General features: G+C 37.1%; 1 protein-coding gene across 2 annotated transcripts in view; it reads right to left on the bottom strand.

Annotated features, from left to right (window-relative positions):
• RNF17 (ring finger protein 17) overlaps nucleotides 1-16471 on the bottom strand; it is a 40097-nt gene that overhangs the window by 14851 nt on the left and 8775 nt on the right. For both annotated transcript variants that reach the window (XM_015852192.3, XM_085536407.1), the window contains exons 10-22: nucleotides 16174-16250; nucleotides 15427-15501; nucleotides 14175-14437; nucleotides 11459-11536; nucleotides 9445-9606; nucleotides 7723-7912; nucleotides 7243-7405; nucleotides 5713-5903; nucleotides 5004-5142; nucleotides 4444-4597; nucleotides 3625-3740; nucleotides 1682-1802; nucleotides 809-923 (exon numbers count right to left, since the gene is read on the bottom strand). In XM_015852192.3, coding sequence (XP_015707678.2) covers nucleotides 809-923; nucleotides 1682-1802; nucleotides 3625-3740; nucleotides 4444-4597; nucleotides 5004-5142; nucleotides 5713-5903; nucleotides 7243-7405; nucleotides 7723-7912; nucleotides 9445-9606; nucleotides 11459-11536; nucleotides 14175-14437; nucleotides 15427-15501; nucleotides 16174-16250 — 1844 coding nt within the window. The remainder of the gene's footprint in view (nucleotides 1-808; nucleotides 924-1681; nucleotides 1803-3624; nucleotides 3741-4443; nucleotides 4598-5003; nucleotides 5143-5712; nucleotides 5904-7242; nucleotides 7406-7722; nucleotides 7913-9444; nucleotides 9607-11458; nucleotides 11537-14174; nucleotides 14438-15426; nucleotides 15502-16173; nucleotides 16251-16471) is intronic.

Below are 16471 nucleotides of genomic sequence, written 5' to 3' on the forward strand. Positions count from 1 at the left end.
CAATACTGCCTTTAAGGTCCAAATAAAGCCATCTCGCTTTACTAAGACTTATTAAAAATTGTCAGCAGCTCAAGATAAGCATTCCTAGCATTTAGTTTATTTCTGAACTAAGGAGAAAATCCACTTACTTGCCATCTCCTGAAACAAAACAGAACAAACACTCAGGAATTTTCTTTTTTGAAAGAAAACCCCATATTTAAGAACCTTTTTATTCTCATCAGGTCAGTAGTAAATAAAAAAATATTAATGAAAGAATAATTGATTTTCCTAACTGCAACTCATGGATTATCTTTTCTAAAAGCAAACAAATTAAATGTGGCAGCACTATTTCCAAATCAGCCTCATCTCTCCCATGAGACTTCCCAGTTCTTCTGTCCATAGCTGACATAACCTGTTGTCTAAGAATTTCTTCTCTAATATTAAACAGAGCTTCCAAAGAGATGAGATACTTTAGGTGCAGGCTAAACAAAGGTGGAATTTCTTTTCTTTGTGTAAGAGAATGTGAACCACAGTAACCAGTTCGGGAAGATTTGGCACGTTACAAGCACATGAAAAGTATGTTGCAAACATTGTATCTACTACTTCTGAATCCACCACACTTTAGCAAAGCACCTATTAAGCAAGATTTGGTTTGAAAATTCAGTTACGTTGCAGCAGAACCACAACTTATTTCAGTTGACGACTCTGATGAATGCTTCACAATTGTGGTAAATTCCAATCACCAAAGGTGAAACACTCTGAAGCTAAACGTGTTGCTACACAAATCCAGTATTTCCAAAAACTTTTAAGTAGCGCATAGTGTATTTACCCAGGTATATAGGATGCAAGGTCTTCTCTGACTAGCTGGCAGTTAATGCTTGAGCCTCTTCCACAAGCAGCACGGGAGTCAAAAAGTTCAACAGACAAAATATTACCTAAGATCTCTGAGATAATAATGACATAATTAACAAATAATTAACAAATAATAATGTTAGCAATCAAAGGCTGAATGAAGACTATTGGTTCAGGAACACGGCAAATAATATGAAGAAAGGTTATTTTCTGGAACTATACCTGACGGATGACTCTAAGCATCAACATTAAGAGGCTTAGCTCTGCACATCATTATAAGACCAATTTAAAAGGCACTAATAATCACTGGAAACCACCTGCTGCATGTAATTTCATTTACTATATGGGCTCTAAGCCACCACTGTACGGGAGCGGAAAAATAATTACCTATTAACAGTAAATGGTATAGAGAAAAAAATACACTATGGCATATATGTACATATAAATTATACTGCAGCACACACACACTCTGTAAACCATTTTTTGAGGCACAAGCGGAGGATATTTTAGAGCAGCAGTATCACATACACAGCTACCAATACAGTCAGAAACTGTCAAAGACAGCTACAAGGTTTGGAAACAAGCTGATCTTAATAAATCACATTACTCAAATCCCTTAATACTGGTGTGGCCCTAAGAAGAAACAAACAGAACTTTCATCACAGGTGATGTCTGTTATGTCCACTTCAGTTAGTTCCTGCCTGAAATCGTTCACACTTGGCTACTTATCCCACTTAAGAGTATGAGCATTTCAAATGAATGCTGTTTTTAATATACGAAAACCATGTTTCTATATATGAGAAAATTTAACAGTATTTGAGCAGAAACTGATACACTCTTAGTAACTTACCAACAACTAAGCACAGCATAAATTTATCTTCAGTCATTTCTTTGAACCTTCCTGTGGTTTCTCTTCTCCACCCACCTGCTGCTTCACAAGGTTCAATGTAAGCCAGCCTGCACTTGATCACCTGAAGAATAACTCTCATCAATTCTCTGGTACCACATACATCAATATCATCCTATTACAGTAAAAATCGCAGCCATGTGAGACAGCAAACACAACATGACCCAGGCTTCTGGTTCCAGACTATTAGTATCTAAGGCCCTTGTGGTCCTCTACTCCTGCAGCTGGACATAAATCTCAAAAGTCGCACACATTCTTGCTAAAACAGAGATTAACTCTCCTTGTCCCCTGTTTATGATTAGACCTAAAACTGACCACAGACATCAAGAAAGACTAACAAAGAAGTAACAGGGAAAACCTTCATCCTGTTTTGCTCAAACTTAATGTAGTGGCACGTACTTAATGCATTTAAGCTTAATATGGCCATACCATTGTAAAAAAGTGCTGTAGAAAAGTGCTGTGGATGCCAAACCCAAACCCTACACTGCATCAAGCACTGCTCATTTCAGTGTCAGCAACATTTCTGCAGCAGCAAAGTTCACTAAGATGCCTGCAAACTGTACTAACGGCCTGAATGAAGTCCAACTTTTCCTGTAATAGCCCAATTCAAATTGTAACAATCAACAACAGACCTGCACAAGTAGCATCACTACTGGTACTCCTGCCCTCCGAACACCTGGCTTTATGATGTTGTATCATTAATGTTTAAAAAAAGGATTTGAAATTCTTTGAAATTGGAAGGATTTGACATCATAGCAATACATAAGCAGGCTTGCAGATCTTTATACTTATCTGTGTTGGAAGTAATAGTGATAGGAAATTATTATTTCTTATGCAAACTTCTGACCTATGTAACTTGCTAGACTGTAACCAATAGACGGCACAAAGAACGCTGAGAATCATTTGTTGCCCTAGCACTCATATTCCCTTCAGTATCAGTATCTCTGCGGTCCACTCTCCTTCATGCTCCAACTGACATGACCCAGCAGTAGGTATTCAATAGCTGAAAAATGCCTTACAGATTTTTCTAAAGATTTATATTTCTTACCTTACAAATACTTCTAAGGTCAATAACAAGTAACCAACTGGGACAATGAGATAATGCCTATCAAATTCCCAGCACCTTTATTCATTAATCACTCTGATCTGCAGTATTAAGACATTGCAACTGAAAGAACATTTGGCTGTTTTCACTGTTTCCTTTCCCTTGCTGTCATAAAAGCAGAAATATTTTTGCTGAAACTCTTCCCAGAAACATTCTGTTCAACGTAACAACAACCAAACCCTATTTTCACTAGTAGATGCTGGCCAACCTTGGTTGCAGCAATCACTACTTCTGTTGCCTATGACAGGTTATCAACATGTGAAATTTTGAAGTTCAGCATCAGAAGTATTAGCAACCAGAACAGTGGAGGAAAAACAACCGTCTTCTGCTTATGTGCGCTTTTTACTTTCTCATTTCTTTTCCCACCATGGTTTCCCCTTGCTAAAGAAGGAGAAACTCCTACAAGATGCAGAAGATAGGAAAGCAGCAGAATTCAAATGCCTTGAACCAAACCAAAATGCAATTAGATTACCTTATTATTCAGAAATGGAAGAGTGTAAAAATTATCCTTTCCATGGGATAAAAGAAGGTATTTGAATTAATATATACACATGCCACCTATCCCAAGGTAATACTGGATATTATTTGAAACTCAAATCATCTTATAATTTTAATTACCAGAATAGTTATGAATCTATGCCCAAAAAACATTTAAAATACTGTATCACAAACTTATCTCTAAAGGAACTTGCTTCACATTTTATTTACTTCATAACTTTTAACAACTCTGTAACCCCTTTCTGTCCCTTGGGATTCTATTTATTTACAGTACTTAATTTACCTTTCCTGGAAAGCTCAGAAACTCATCTGCTGAACCACGTATGTCTGTAAGAGGTACATTAGCAATGCTGCCCGAGTCAATGTACTTCACTACGACTTCATCATGATGTGGTAACCCTTCAGGAAAAACAACCCACAGATGAGATCAAATTATTAAAACGAAGGACTATCAAAGCTAAGCTAAAGCACTAGAATTTCCAAGTAATTTACACCCTAAAGAAAACAGTATTTTCAAGTACTCCAAAAGCTAATGTATTAGTATTATTTTTTTTTTGTTAAACAGCCTGTTCTTTCAAATTCCTGAAACAATAAGATTTAACATTCTGAACAGTCCTTTCCAAAAATGCTGCCACATTAACTACAAGTAGATACATATGCAAGTATGCATACAGGCATGTTAAACTTAGAGATCACCACAAATAAATGCACTGGCTTCCCCTCACCTCTCATGTCTTGGAAACTACTGTGGGAAACCATCAACCCACACTGATTACAATTCCAGATTGGAAATGGTGGACAGATCTGAAGGTCAAATTGCAATATTAAGTGAAAAAGTATGCAATTATATAATAGAATTTCATTAAGATATTAACAATGAACTGCACCTTTTTTAAAAACAGACTATGTGAAATATCCCATTAATGGGTAAAAAATACATAAACACGCATTAGTGCTGCTGAACTTACGAACACACGTACAAGCATGAGAATGCCCACTTGAAAACAGCATCCGATCCTTCTCACATCTAGTGGGCAACTCTGCTCTACTATCACACCTGATTCTACACCTCAGCACTATAGCAAAAGAATCAATACTTCACCTATGATCTGTGCTCTGTACCAATTCCCACTTTTGTGTTTTGCAATGCATGCTTGGCCTTCAACTGGGCAAGCAATTATCTTGTCTTTGCTATCCTGATGTTCATGTATTGCCTCAGTTTTCTCTGGAAATGCTAAATCCACCTGGCTACCTGCCTAAAATAAGAACAATAAAACATTCTGTTACATGTCAAACGTATCTATATTTCTGTAATTGCATTTTTACTCTTAAGGGATACTTTTTTTCTGTTAATGTCATGTTCCCCTGGAAAAGTAGTTATGGACATTTAAAGTAAACTAAAGAGCCAAACTATTATTGACTACTGCCATGTTCCATCACTACTCTAAGGAATGAAACACTACACCCACACAGAAAGGAATACTGTAAAAAATAAATAAATAATAATAATAAAGACCTTTATGTAATACTAAAAATTCTAGAAATTAAGTTGGTAATAACAGTGAAATGAACAGAAATTAACTAGAAATTTTATCTCATTTAAAGCATACCATAAGTAGCTCAACAGACAAGTATTTGTACAGACCTCATTTCTATGCTTACCAATTGGAGATAAAAGTCACCTGGACTATTAATACAACAAACTGTGACAGGGATCACTTCTCTTTCTTGCGACATCTTTGGTGCACGGTATGGCAACACTGAATTATTTTCTGAGTGGTTGGGAAGATGTGATTTAAACCTAAGGTAAACAAAAAGATATTAATAAGTCATGCAAAAATGAACTGACAGGGAAGACTTTCAGACTCCTGTTGATTTCACTAAGCAACACCGTATGATCTGAACAAGAACTTGTTCCACAGTCCCATCAATAGCTTGAACTCTCTTCAATCTGTGCCACCAAGTCTAATGCTTCTCCTGCCACAAACGTAACGTAGCAATAATGATGTATAGCAGCTGACTCCTGATTGTTATTTGGGAAGCAGTACTGTACATTTAAACTGTCTTAAAACACCACCACCCACTAAATTCTACAACATTTACAAAACCATTTTTAAATCTTCTTTCCCACATTTAGTGCAGAAGCAGCAAAAATCATCTCCCACTACTATCACCACAGCTAGTTATCCAAATATATAAACTTTTCTGCCTGCAGAGGAGTTTACTAAGACTTACAGACTACTGTACGCAAACACCAAAGTATTTCCCCTCTCTCCTAACCCTCCAGAACAATCTACTTCGTAAACATTACTTTGTAAATATGCCATTTTCATCTATGACATAAGAGCAAAAACCAGAAGAGACCACATACCTTGCCACGTCTAAAAAAACTAATGCATCCTTGAGAGATGGAGGCATGCCACTGCATATTTTATTGCATGGAGGTTTTCTCAAATCCACAATGAGAATGCTGTCCTCTTCTCTAAATACGGTCATTAAAACAACTTTATTGTTCACCATTCCTAAAAATTTTTCCTTTGCTTCTTCTCCCCAACCTTCACTCTACATTAAAAAGAGTGAATTGTTACTGAAGATGTTGGACACTAACAAAGCATAAAAAAATAAAGTTAAGCACAGACACAAACAAACAGCAGTGTGTTCAGTATTTCAGCAAAACACGGATCTGACATCATGAGACAGTACTTTAGAAGGCCTCATAAAATATTTTTAACCATAAAACTAAGTCAAATCATGGGGATTTCTTTACCATTTCTTACCATTTCTTTTGAATTCAACCCTCAACATTTCATTCCCTCTGATTTTTTTAATAGAGAAACTTGAACAGCCATACATTGTTTAATCTCATGATTTGCACTTCTACTCTCCTGATTTGTCTGAAAGTTTTTTCCTTGTTTTTTCTATGCAAATACACAACCTAATGTAGTCAGTTTGAACATTCCTTCTCTCCACAACACCCTTTTTCATGTTTTATCTACCTTGGAGCATCCTCTTTAAGTTTACTTCCCTTGCATCTAACTAGAGCATTTTGCATTTGATACTTCTAATCTCTCTTTTTTGGGTCTTAGGATCCAAGCACATAAACAATGTTTTATCCAGACCTGTAAAAATTGTTTCTGATCTGTCCTACTTGAAAGCATTTCAGAAAATATCAGGTTAAAAACAAAAAAAAACAAACTACCAAACAATAAATCCTAAAGAAACGGTAAATCAACCCCGCAGCTATACTGTCAGGAATGCACAACTACACTGCACATAATCCACTCTCATACCAATGCTGAGAAAATAAAGAGGGTCTCATAAGTAAGCAAATATTTAAGAAAGTAACGCTGTAGTGTAATCCTTTATTCCCTTGTAGAAAAGGGGCAAATGGTATTCTGCTTGTTGTTATAGCGATAGACAACAGATTATACTTCTTAAACTGTGGCACAAAAATTGAAGTAACAAAAGGAAAACCTCTGAACAAATTATCTTAAAAATCCTGAGTCATTTCTCTTGGTTTGGATGACTTTTCAAAGTTATTACTCACACAACTGTCAGCCAGCCATGAAATAAGTTCTATTATTTGTCTTTCACTTTGACAAGCCTAGAGCCAAAGAAATGAGATTTAAACCTGACATATATATCTCCATAAACCCAGAGGCTTTTAAAGATACACTGCTGTAGGTTTGCTTCCAAGTAAAGCAGTGTATCCAGTCTTTTAAAGTAATATATATACACACACACACACAACAAATGTATGTACATACACACAAGCACTCTATCAGGAGGTTTCTTCCTTCTATACTGGAGTAAGACATTACATATCTTTCACTGAAATCCTTTAATAAGAATCTTAAAAAAAAACAAATGTTATCCAGTAGTAGAAACAGCTTTTACTTACATTTTTAGGAACAATATCTTTCAATGAACACGGTACTGCTAATGGAGGAATAGCTGCAAGTTCAGCCTCAATATGCTGATCAGGCTTCCTCAGAAGCAAACAAATGTCATTTGTTTCAGTAGTCTGCAGAGCAGCAAGATCAGGCCTTTCAGCAGGAGCATACCTATAGCAAGTAGAAATAAAAATACTACCAATTTAACGGGAATGCCAAGAAAAACCTCAAGCCCCTTTCTACCCCTCCCAAGAAACACAACAAAATAACCAAACAAAATAATAAACTTGAGAAAATGACTGTTGTAACTGGCATAACACCATAATACTGAAACTTCTCTAATATTTGGAGCTTGAATTAAACACATTTCTTCAGTTTTAAGCATTCAGAACCTCTACCTCCACAACAGATATCCAAGTTACACACGTTAATATGTGAACATTTGTACACGTGCCTGTACAGTGGAAGTTGTTCATCTGCAAACGTACCTTGAGAAATTTAATACTTCAGAACTCCCAAAATCAACCAGAAATATTTCAATCACTGCGATATCACAAACTCTGCATCTCACTGGACCACCAGACTTCTGCTTGTTTTTGGTTTTTATGGGAAATAGTTTAGTTATAGTTCCGCGGCACCACGTTCTAGTTTCCTTCCTCTTTACAAAAACTCTGACACCTTTATGGAAACAATAAAAATAATAAAACAATAAAAATAATTTAAAAAAGTAAATTAAGAATTTGCAGATATTTTCTGCTTTAAGTAGAATTATAAAATTACCCAGGCTGGAAAAGACCTTTAAGACCATCAAGGCCAACCGCAGCCTAACCATAGTACCCTAACTCAAACAACCCGCTGCTAAATCACATCCCTGAGCACCACATCCAAATGGCTCTTAAACACAACCAGGGATGGTGACTCAACCACCTCCCTGGGGAGCCTGTTCCAGTACTTAACTACCCTTTCTGTAAAGAAGTTCTTCCTAATATCCAACCTAAACTTGCCCTGGCGCAACTTGAGGCCATTTCCCCTTGTCCTGTCACTTGTCACCAGTGAGAAGAGACTTGACCCAGGGCAAGTCTGTATAATTACAGTTCTTCAAACCATTCCATTGCTTTCTACCTTCCATGCAAACGGTGCTGTTAAAATGAAGACACTAAGATGTTAATAACCCTGCCTTACTATCTGATAGAAGCTCTCCCCACACTCATTTACAGAGTCTGCACAGCTTGCAGGTGACTGGCTTGTATTCAGAAATTAATTTCTGGCAAGTGTTCCATATCTTTAACTGAAATGCCAAAACCCTTTAAAGTCTAGTTCATTTGCAAATAATAGAGCCAAAATTTACATAAACCCAACCACATGAAGAAAGTCTAAACTACACTTCCTCACAACATCAGAAGGTTCCAAAATGCACACATTCCTACAAGCTCCCTACTTCTGCATAAACTCAGAGTTTGGATGTGCTATCTCCAAAATTCACAAAGAAAACAGCTCCAGTAACACTATCGATCCTTTCCAAGCTAATTTTCAGTTATACTCTCAACTCAGGATTACGCCATACTTATTCACTTTTCTGAGCACCTTCTAGAAACAGCAAGACGTGAGGCACAGACAGTCATCACGACTCAGCCATTATTATATACTGTTTTACTTGTATTATATACTGTTTTTCATTTTTACTTCCAGAGTAGTTCCTATACTGTTAGTGAACTGTAAACAAAACCATCTATCCCCCCAGAAAGGAATATAGCATTATACAGAGTTACTGCATTAAGACAAAGCACTTACTGAAGTATCTGAAGAACTAATCTGGTCTAGTCATTAAAATATGCATACTCAAAAAGACCTTAATGGTTAAAGGTATCAACCAACGTTGGAAAACTTTAGCAGTGAAAACCTCTCTTTCTCATAATTTTAGTTACTTGAAGCACTGAAATCATTAAAGAACTGAAGACATGTTCTTTTCCTCTATGACTTACATTTGTGTGATTTAAATCCACTTTACAGAACAGTACAGAATAACATTCCCTTCCAATCCCCCATTAACTACAGATTTTTGAACATCCTAGACTGCTTTCCAAGGTCAGTGAATGGAAAATGGAAAGAAGAAATAAAGAATGAATATTTTACTGAAGAAGACATTATGGAAGATAGTATTTTATAGCTAATTCAAGCTTTAAAAAAATTGTTTCAGACATTTAATTTACCTGGTTCCAAAATATCCGAAGGCAAGAAATATGAACTTTTATTACAGCAGAAATTATTCAATTTCATCTCCAAAAAAGCACCTTCTTTCTTCTGTGAGTAGCGCCGAACATAGAAGTGGCATGGATTCACAACATGACTTACAAACACTAGTTCTGTTGAATCTGAGCAAGACAGAGAACACATAAAACACCATTAAAGTGGTTCCAAGAGGTATTACTGCACATGTGACCAGGTTTATATTGCAATCATGACATTTTATAACCACAAACACCTTCCAACCCAAAACAGCTTGTTCCTACTTGCTTCAAATGAATTATGTACTTGGAACCCAATTAAATCTGATTTCCATTACTAAGATTTATCTCCCTTAAACCACTCCACAAAACTAAATGCTGTCTCACTTCTTACAAAATGGCCTCTTGATTTTCAGTAGGTAATTCAGATCTTTTACCCCCTTTATTTAACAGTAGTCTAAGAGGCTTTTACAAAGCACATTAGAGAGCTTTGTACACCTAACCTGAATGGTTCAGAAGCCCAGCATCTCAGTTCCTGCAATGGTATTTAACAACACAACTCTTGCAACAACTGGAAAGCCTCATTACTACATGCAGTTGCCATCTCTACTGTATTCAATGCCACCTGAATGACTGGCTTGGGTGCAGGTAACTGATAAATCTGAAGAACTCAACTCCTGTGCTCCTGTACATCACAGCCAACCATGACCAAAAATGATATAAAGAATCCAGCATTTAAAACAGGGAAAGTACGCTGAACTGTACTTTTCAAACTTAAGAAATGTAGCATCCAGAACAGACCCATTATTCTTGGACATCTCCAATAGTGAAGAACAGCATCCAAGTTGAAGTCCAAACGAGTTAGAACATTAACTTACTGGTACACTAACTCTTCCACATCACCCATGATAGAAGACACCATCTCCTAACTATTCTGTCAGTGGATTTACAACGTACTTGAGACAAAACAGACAGCTTAGGAGTGCTTTTACATGAGTCTGATGCCAAAACACAGAAGCAAAAGTGCATTTTCTTACTATCTTTTCTTTGCTAACATCGTGACACAGATCAGCTTCCTTCTCCATCTGCTTTTTGTGCCAGTTTCCTTCTTCCTCAATACTAGGATCTCTGCTTAACCTTTATTACTACTACACTCAATGATGCCTGCAGAATTTGAGAATGAAGTAATCAAATTACTCAGTTTGGAACAAGTTCACTCATAATTCGGAATACTAAACATACATGGGGAGAAGCAACAGTTCAAAACTCAATGAACTATTGGTTTAAAAAAATGGGTCCAACTGCCCATAAGACGCACTAATACATTGAGTGTCTGCCATGTGCTGAGAACACTGTCAATGTTGAGTTTACAAGAGTTGCTTGGGAAGTGGTGTATTACATCTTCCAATTAAGTATGAAGTTCAGATTAGATATTAGGAGTAATTTTTTTCACAAAGAGGATGGTGACACACTGGAACAGGTTGGCCAAGGAGTCTGTGGATGCCCCATCCCTCTAAGCATTCAAGGCTAGGCTGGATTTGGCTCTGGGAAGCCTAGTCTGGTGGGTGGCAACCCAGCACATAGCAGGAGGGTTGGAACTAGATGATCTTTGTAGTCCTTTTCAACCCAGACCATTCTATGATCTTGAAAGACAATATAGTTTGGAATTGAGACGATCAGGGAACACCTCCACAGGGTAAAACTGCTGGTGCTAAGCATGACTTATCAGCAGGGTAAGCAATTCACAGATCGATTTAACTGAAAGTAATTCATGTGACCCAAGAATGCTCTTACAAGTGAGCAAATACATGTGAACAGGCCAAAATCAGAATCTCTGTTTCTAAGTACATTCCTAATCTCAATTAAAATGCTGATGCATATGTCTGGTTCTGCAAGTAATTCCAGAGCTTTGCCTCACTATCTACACGGTGGGTAATTTATTTCTTTTTAAACAAATTATCTGTTTACCAGACAGAAAAAACAAACCAAAACAACCAACCAGCTTTGTGTTCAGAGAACGTTTCCTCCTTGTCAAGTTTCTTCCTCTGTTTTTCATGATGATTTTCCGTGGGCAACTCTGTTTTATTGTTTTAGGAAAAAAAAATAATTAATTCAGTTAATTTTTATACATATGCAGTAGAGCAGCCAACACTATCAAGTGATTCATATTACAGTAATAAGCTACAAAACCATGAAAATTTCATAACAGTTGTATCCATGCTACTAGAGCACCTGTTTATTCCATCAGAAGTTATGTTTTCTGCCTTTGCAGTACACTGACAATACCAACAAACAAAAGCCTCATCCATCCATCCCAAAGCAGGTATCCTCTCAACCACTGAACTATTTGGACAGTCACTCCATTTTGATATTCAAGAATGGTAGACAGTGATTGTACAGATGTGCAGGGAGCTCCAAGGACACTTATCCATGACTACAAGTAGCTGCTAAGGCCACCAGTGTCACCTGACATCTGTCCTCTAACAGCCTCTGCTGTTGGCTATTTGCCAGTTTCTCAATGTTTTATAGCTTTTGGATATTTACATGGCCTTAAGAACACATTATCTGTACCTACCAACCTACCTGCTTGGTAGGTCGGGGTACAGATAATGTGTTCTTAAGGCCATGTGTTCTTAAGGCCATAAATTATTGGAAATTTCCTTGAAGGCTGGAAGAATTTCATGTCATGCCTAAACTGCTTGTAGAAGTGACCTTAAGATTCAGCTCTAGGAGGATCTTATAATTCCTACAGACAACATGACAGCAGTATCCCTGGAATACATCCTTCTGGAAGGCAATCCAGAACATACTCTGCCCTGAAGCACAAAGGACTGTATTTATCTACATACATGAGTACAGCACTCAGCAGCTGATGCAGAAGTTTTTATCTACCACATCATGAACTCCTGCAAGGATATAAGTGGAGCGACAACAGGTAGCTAAAATATTCAGCATTCAGTGTCAGGAATAGCTGTAATAGCTGGTAACCTGCATTTACCTGTAGATCAATGCAATGTGAATAGAAAATAGTGAATTCTCTGAGTTCTGCTGTTTCAGAGAGAGCACAGAACCTGCCAACATAGGCAGGAATCCCTTTGCTCTCAGGAAACAGATATACTGGGATTTACTGGGATTTGAAGAAACTAATATTCCCCTATGAACATAGGAGGAAACAAGACCACTGAACAGAAATGTAAGGGCTTATCATCATTATCAGACTAAAAAGAATAAAAAGAATACAGGCATTTAGGTCCTGTAGAAAGGCGAGATTATTCACTGATGGAGCACATATAGCAAGACCTTTGAAAAACAATATCTGTAAAAAACAAACACCTCAACTTACAACTGAGTGCCAAAGGGCAGTGAAAAAGACTACTACTATTCAGTGGTGAGCAGCTTGAGGCAAGAAAAGCTTTAGGGAAGGACCAGACCCAACCCCAAATATAAAACTTACATGTTTAGCTATACTGGCTTCTAGAAATAAACCCTTGCCTGCTCTAAGAATTTTTAAAAAATATATATAAATAAAAAAACATCAGCGAGTCATGCAACATCCTTATTAACAGATGGCAAGTGACCTCATCTACCATTACTGCTCTTTTACAGTCCATGGAAAGGCAACCTCAGGCTATCATTCACTACAAACACTAATCAAGTCTGAAGATTTGATGTCATAATAGCCATCTTCTACCTTTGAGTACAAGTAACACCTTCTGCCTGAAACACACTGGATTCAACAGTATCAAACAACAATCTACTTTTCCATAAGCATTCCCTGAGATCATGTGAAAACCTAATCCTGACTTTCTCTTAACAGCCTGCAGCCTCTGTCACTAAATCAGTACCAGTTTAGCTGTTATTGAAGGAAACAAATCTGTATCATTCAAAGATGAAAGAATTTCAGGCCCTTCCCACTTCAACAGCAAACCATCCAAAAATACTTCCTGGGTACTCCACAAATTCTGTAGTCACTCAAACTACTCTCAAACAGTGACTGTTGATCATAAATCGTTCCATCCATTTCAGTAACATCAGCTGCTTATACACTACTCTTCTCATTATCATCAGCTGAGCTAGTTACTGACCAGCCCTGTGATACTTTTATTTCCTGTTATCTAAGTGGAATTTTTCATGTTCTGAGATGTTCTTAGTACCTTCTGCCCCACTACTGTGAACCTCCTTGACTCAAGCCTGGTAGGCTCTGCTGGACTCATTCAAGTATACTCATTTCAGTACTGTAGGCTCCAAAACTGCATACTGCATTCTAGATTCAGTCTCAGAAGTGCCTATTAGAGGGAAAGGGTCACTTCCCAGACCTGTCAGCTATTTTGTTAATAACAGAGTCCAGAAAAAACCTGACAAACTGAAGAACTTAACTGTACTTGCCAGTTATGACAATGCCTTAGATTCAGAAACCCAGGGAACTGCCAGAAACACACCCTCCACAAACCAGTGACAGAAAGTCAAAAAGGGCTTGAATGACTGAGAAGGGCAAGGGACACTCCTGACTCTTGTTCAGGAGAACTTCTGCAAGTTTTCGCTTAGCTAAGCTAAAGAAGGACAAAAAAAAGTGTACTGGAGTAATTCAAAAGATCATGAAATACAAGCATCATTAAAGACTTTGTTCTGAGATAGCTACAAGCACAATCAATAACAATACTTGACATCCAAAAACTGAAAGCCTCAGGTATTCAGAAGCTTACTTTCTAGATTACCTTCATATATTTCTTCTATTATTACGTCAGGGGTGGATGGAACCTTGGATACAGCATGAATACTCGTAAAGCCTTCATGAGGTACCACAGAAAGTGATTCCTCAGTCTTTTTCACTTCTTCGTGAACGCATTTATTAGGCAGAGTCTTTTCTTTACTTTCTCTTTTGTGTACTGGAAACATATTGTCTACAGGTGACTGGTTATCAGAGCTCAGTATATTTTCTCTGTCATCAAAGGCAAGAGCATGTTGTCCATTATCTTCACTGTATTTGGGAAAATGAGATAAATTAACCCAGTCTGTTTTCAGAGAAACACACAAGTCAAAGTGCAGGTTTTATTAAAACAACACCCTTGTATGCTGAAAACACCTCATAAATGCTGGCTGAAATAAACTCTATTATATGGTATTTGAATATCAGAACAGCAGAACAGTAATACAATTTCTGGTGCCTAAACAGGATTGGCACCTACTGAGTACACATTCTTGGGCACAGCTGAGTACACACAGCATGGAGTACTCGAGAAACATTAGCAGCACGATAGACAGTTCACGTTAAAGTCAAAAGGCCTTCTAAATGCCCTAATACTGACAGTTACAACACATAGTAACACTTTTTAATATAACCAGAGCTAATCAGGGAAGCCCTCACAGGAAGTGCATTCCACATTCTCTCAAGTTTTTGTCTAAAGCTGAAAGAAAAAATACATCTAAGAGACAAATAATGTAAAAGCAATTGTAGTCTTGAAAGTATTTCCCTTCTTGTTCATCTTAAGTCATTTATTTGGGTCTGTGACAACCCAGAATTCAAGATTGACACAAAGCCAAAACACAGCAAATTCCAGTGTTTGCCTCTGATTTGAAAGATTTATTTAAAGTAACGTGAGCCAATTTTCATATGCTGAAATGATAAACGTTTCTATTGCTGTCCATAAACACCATAAGTGAAAAGCACACATAAAGCAAACATTGAAAACTTATATAGGGAGATAATAGTTGTGTGAAAAAAGAAGTACAACAGAAGCATCAAAACTGAAACTCTAATTGGATCAACTGAAGTACTGACTGAAAGACAAATAGCTCAGGCTTTAGTCTGGTTCATTATACATCTAATAAGCACTATATATACACAAACTAATAAGCACTAGCTTTTTTTTCCCCAACTTACTCTCCAATACATACTTAACCATTAAAAGATTACTGTACTTAGTAAATTACTATACCTGTTACTCTTCACTAAAAAAAAATACTTACGATACCAATGTTTCCCATTCAATTTTCCCCATGTTCTGTAATAATGACATAATCTCATCCGTGTTCAGGATGAATCTCGAGAGAAAAACAATCACAGCCATCACCACAAATGTATTAAACTGCTAGTGATACAGACATGTGATGCTTTTCAGCACAAAACTGACATGGACAGGTAAAAAGAGATTTAATTACTCTGGTTTCATTCTTCCACTCCTGTGAACTTTGATGCTCATTTGTTTCCACATACATATGTAACAAAAATTCTCCTGCCTTCCCTTGCTTTTTATTTCTCATGCACAGGGCACTCCCACATTTACTTGCTCAGTTTTTTTCCATTTACTCGACCCATCAGCACAAATCTCCTCTCAGACCCCAAGAAACATTCATCTCTGCAGCAGGTAAGGACAGTTTTCAAGAATAAGAATTGAACATTTTCCCTTCACACTTCTAGTTTTAAGGGAAGGGGACTAAGTTTAGAAGTGGCAGACTTCTGTCAAAGAGTATTTTCAATGCATATATATTTTTCTACACATTGGCAAATTTTAGGTTAATGGATATCTAAGATGAAAGCAATTCTGTCTTTCCAGCAATGCATTTGTACATGCCTGAACTAATGTTTTTTTGAACTGTGCAAAACAATCAGCTTGATTTCTGCTGCTTTACATTTAACAGAAAAGTTTTTACACTTAAAAACAAACCCAGTGCATTCATTTAACTCTCAATATACCACCCACTTCAGTCCTTTACCTTGGAACTGTTTTTTCCTTCAAACTCTTCACTTTCAAGAGCTCAGTATCAACTGGTAACGTCAAATCACGAATAACCTGAAATTAGCAAGCACAGTTCTGGTTGGTATTACAAAACCATGACAGTATTATACAAAAAGCAAGTCATGCAGGAACCTTTGAAAAGGTCAGAATGAAACACCTCTAATTCTACAGAAAAAGTCTCACCCAGAAACATGCTCATTAGAAGGCAGTAGCCAGTTCTTAGTTAGGCCTTCCTGCATTACTAACACTCACAGCTGGGGACCCTAACCACACCA

The sequence above is a fragment of the Coturnix japonica genome, chromosome 1 (assembly GCF_054131305.1).
Source record: "Coturnix japonica strain WE chromosome 1, WE-NBRP24, whole genome shotgun sequence".
Classification (NCBI taxonomy): Eukaryota; Metazoa; Chordata; class Aves; order Galliformes; family Phasianidae; genus Coturnix; species Coturnix japonica.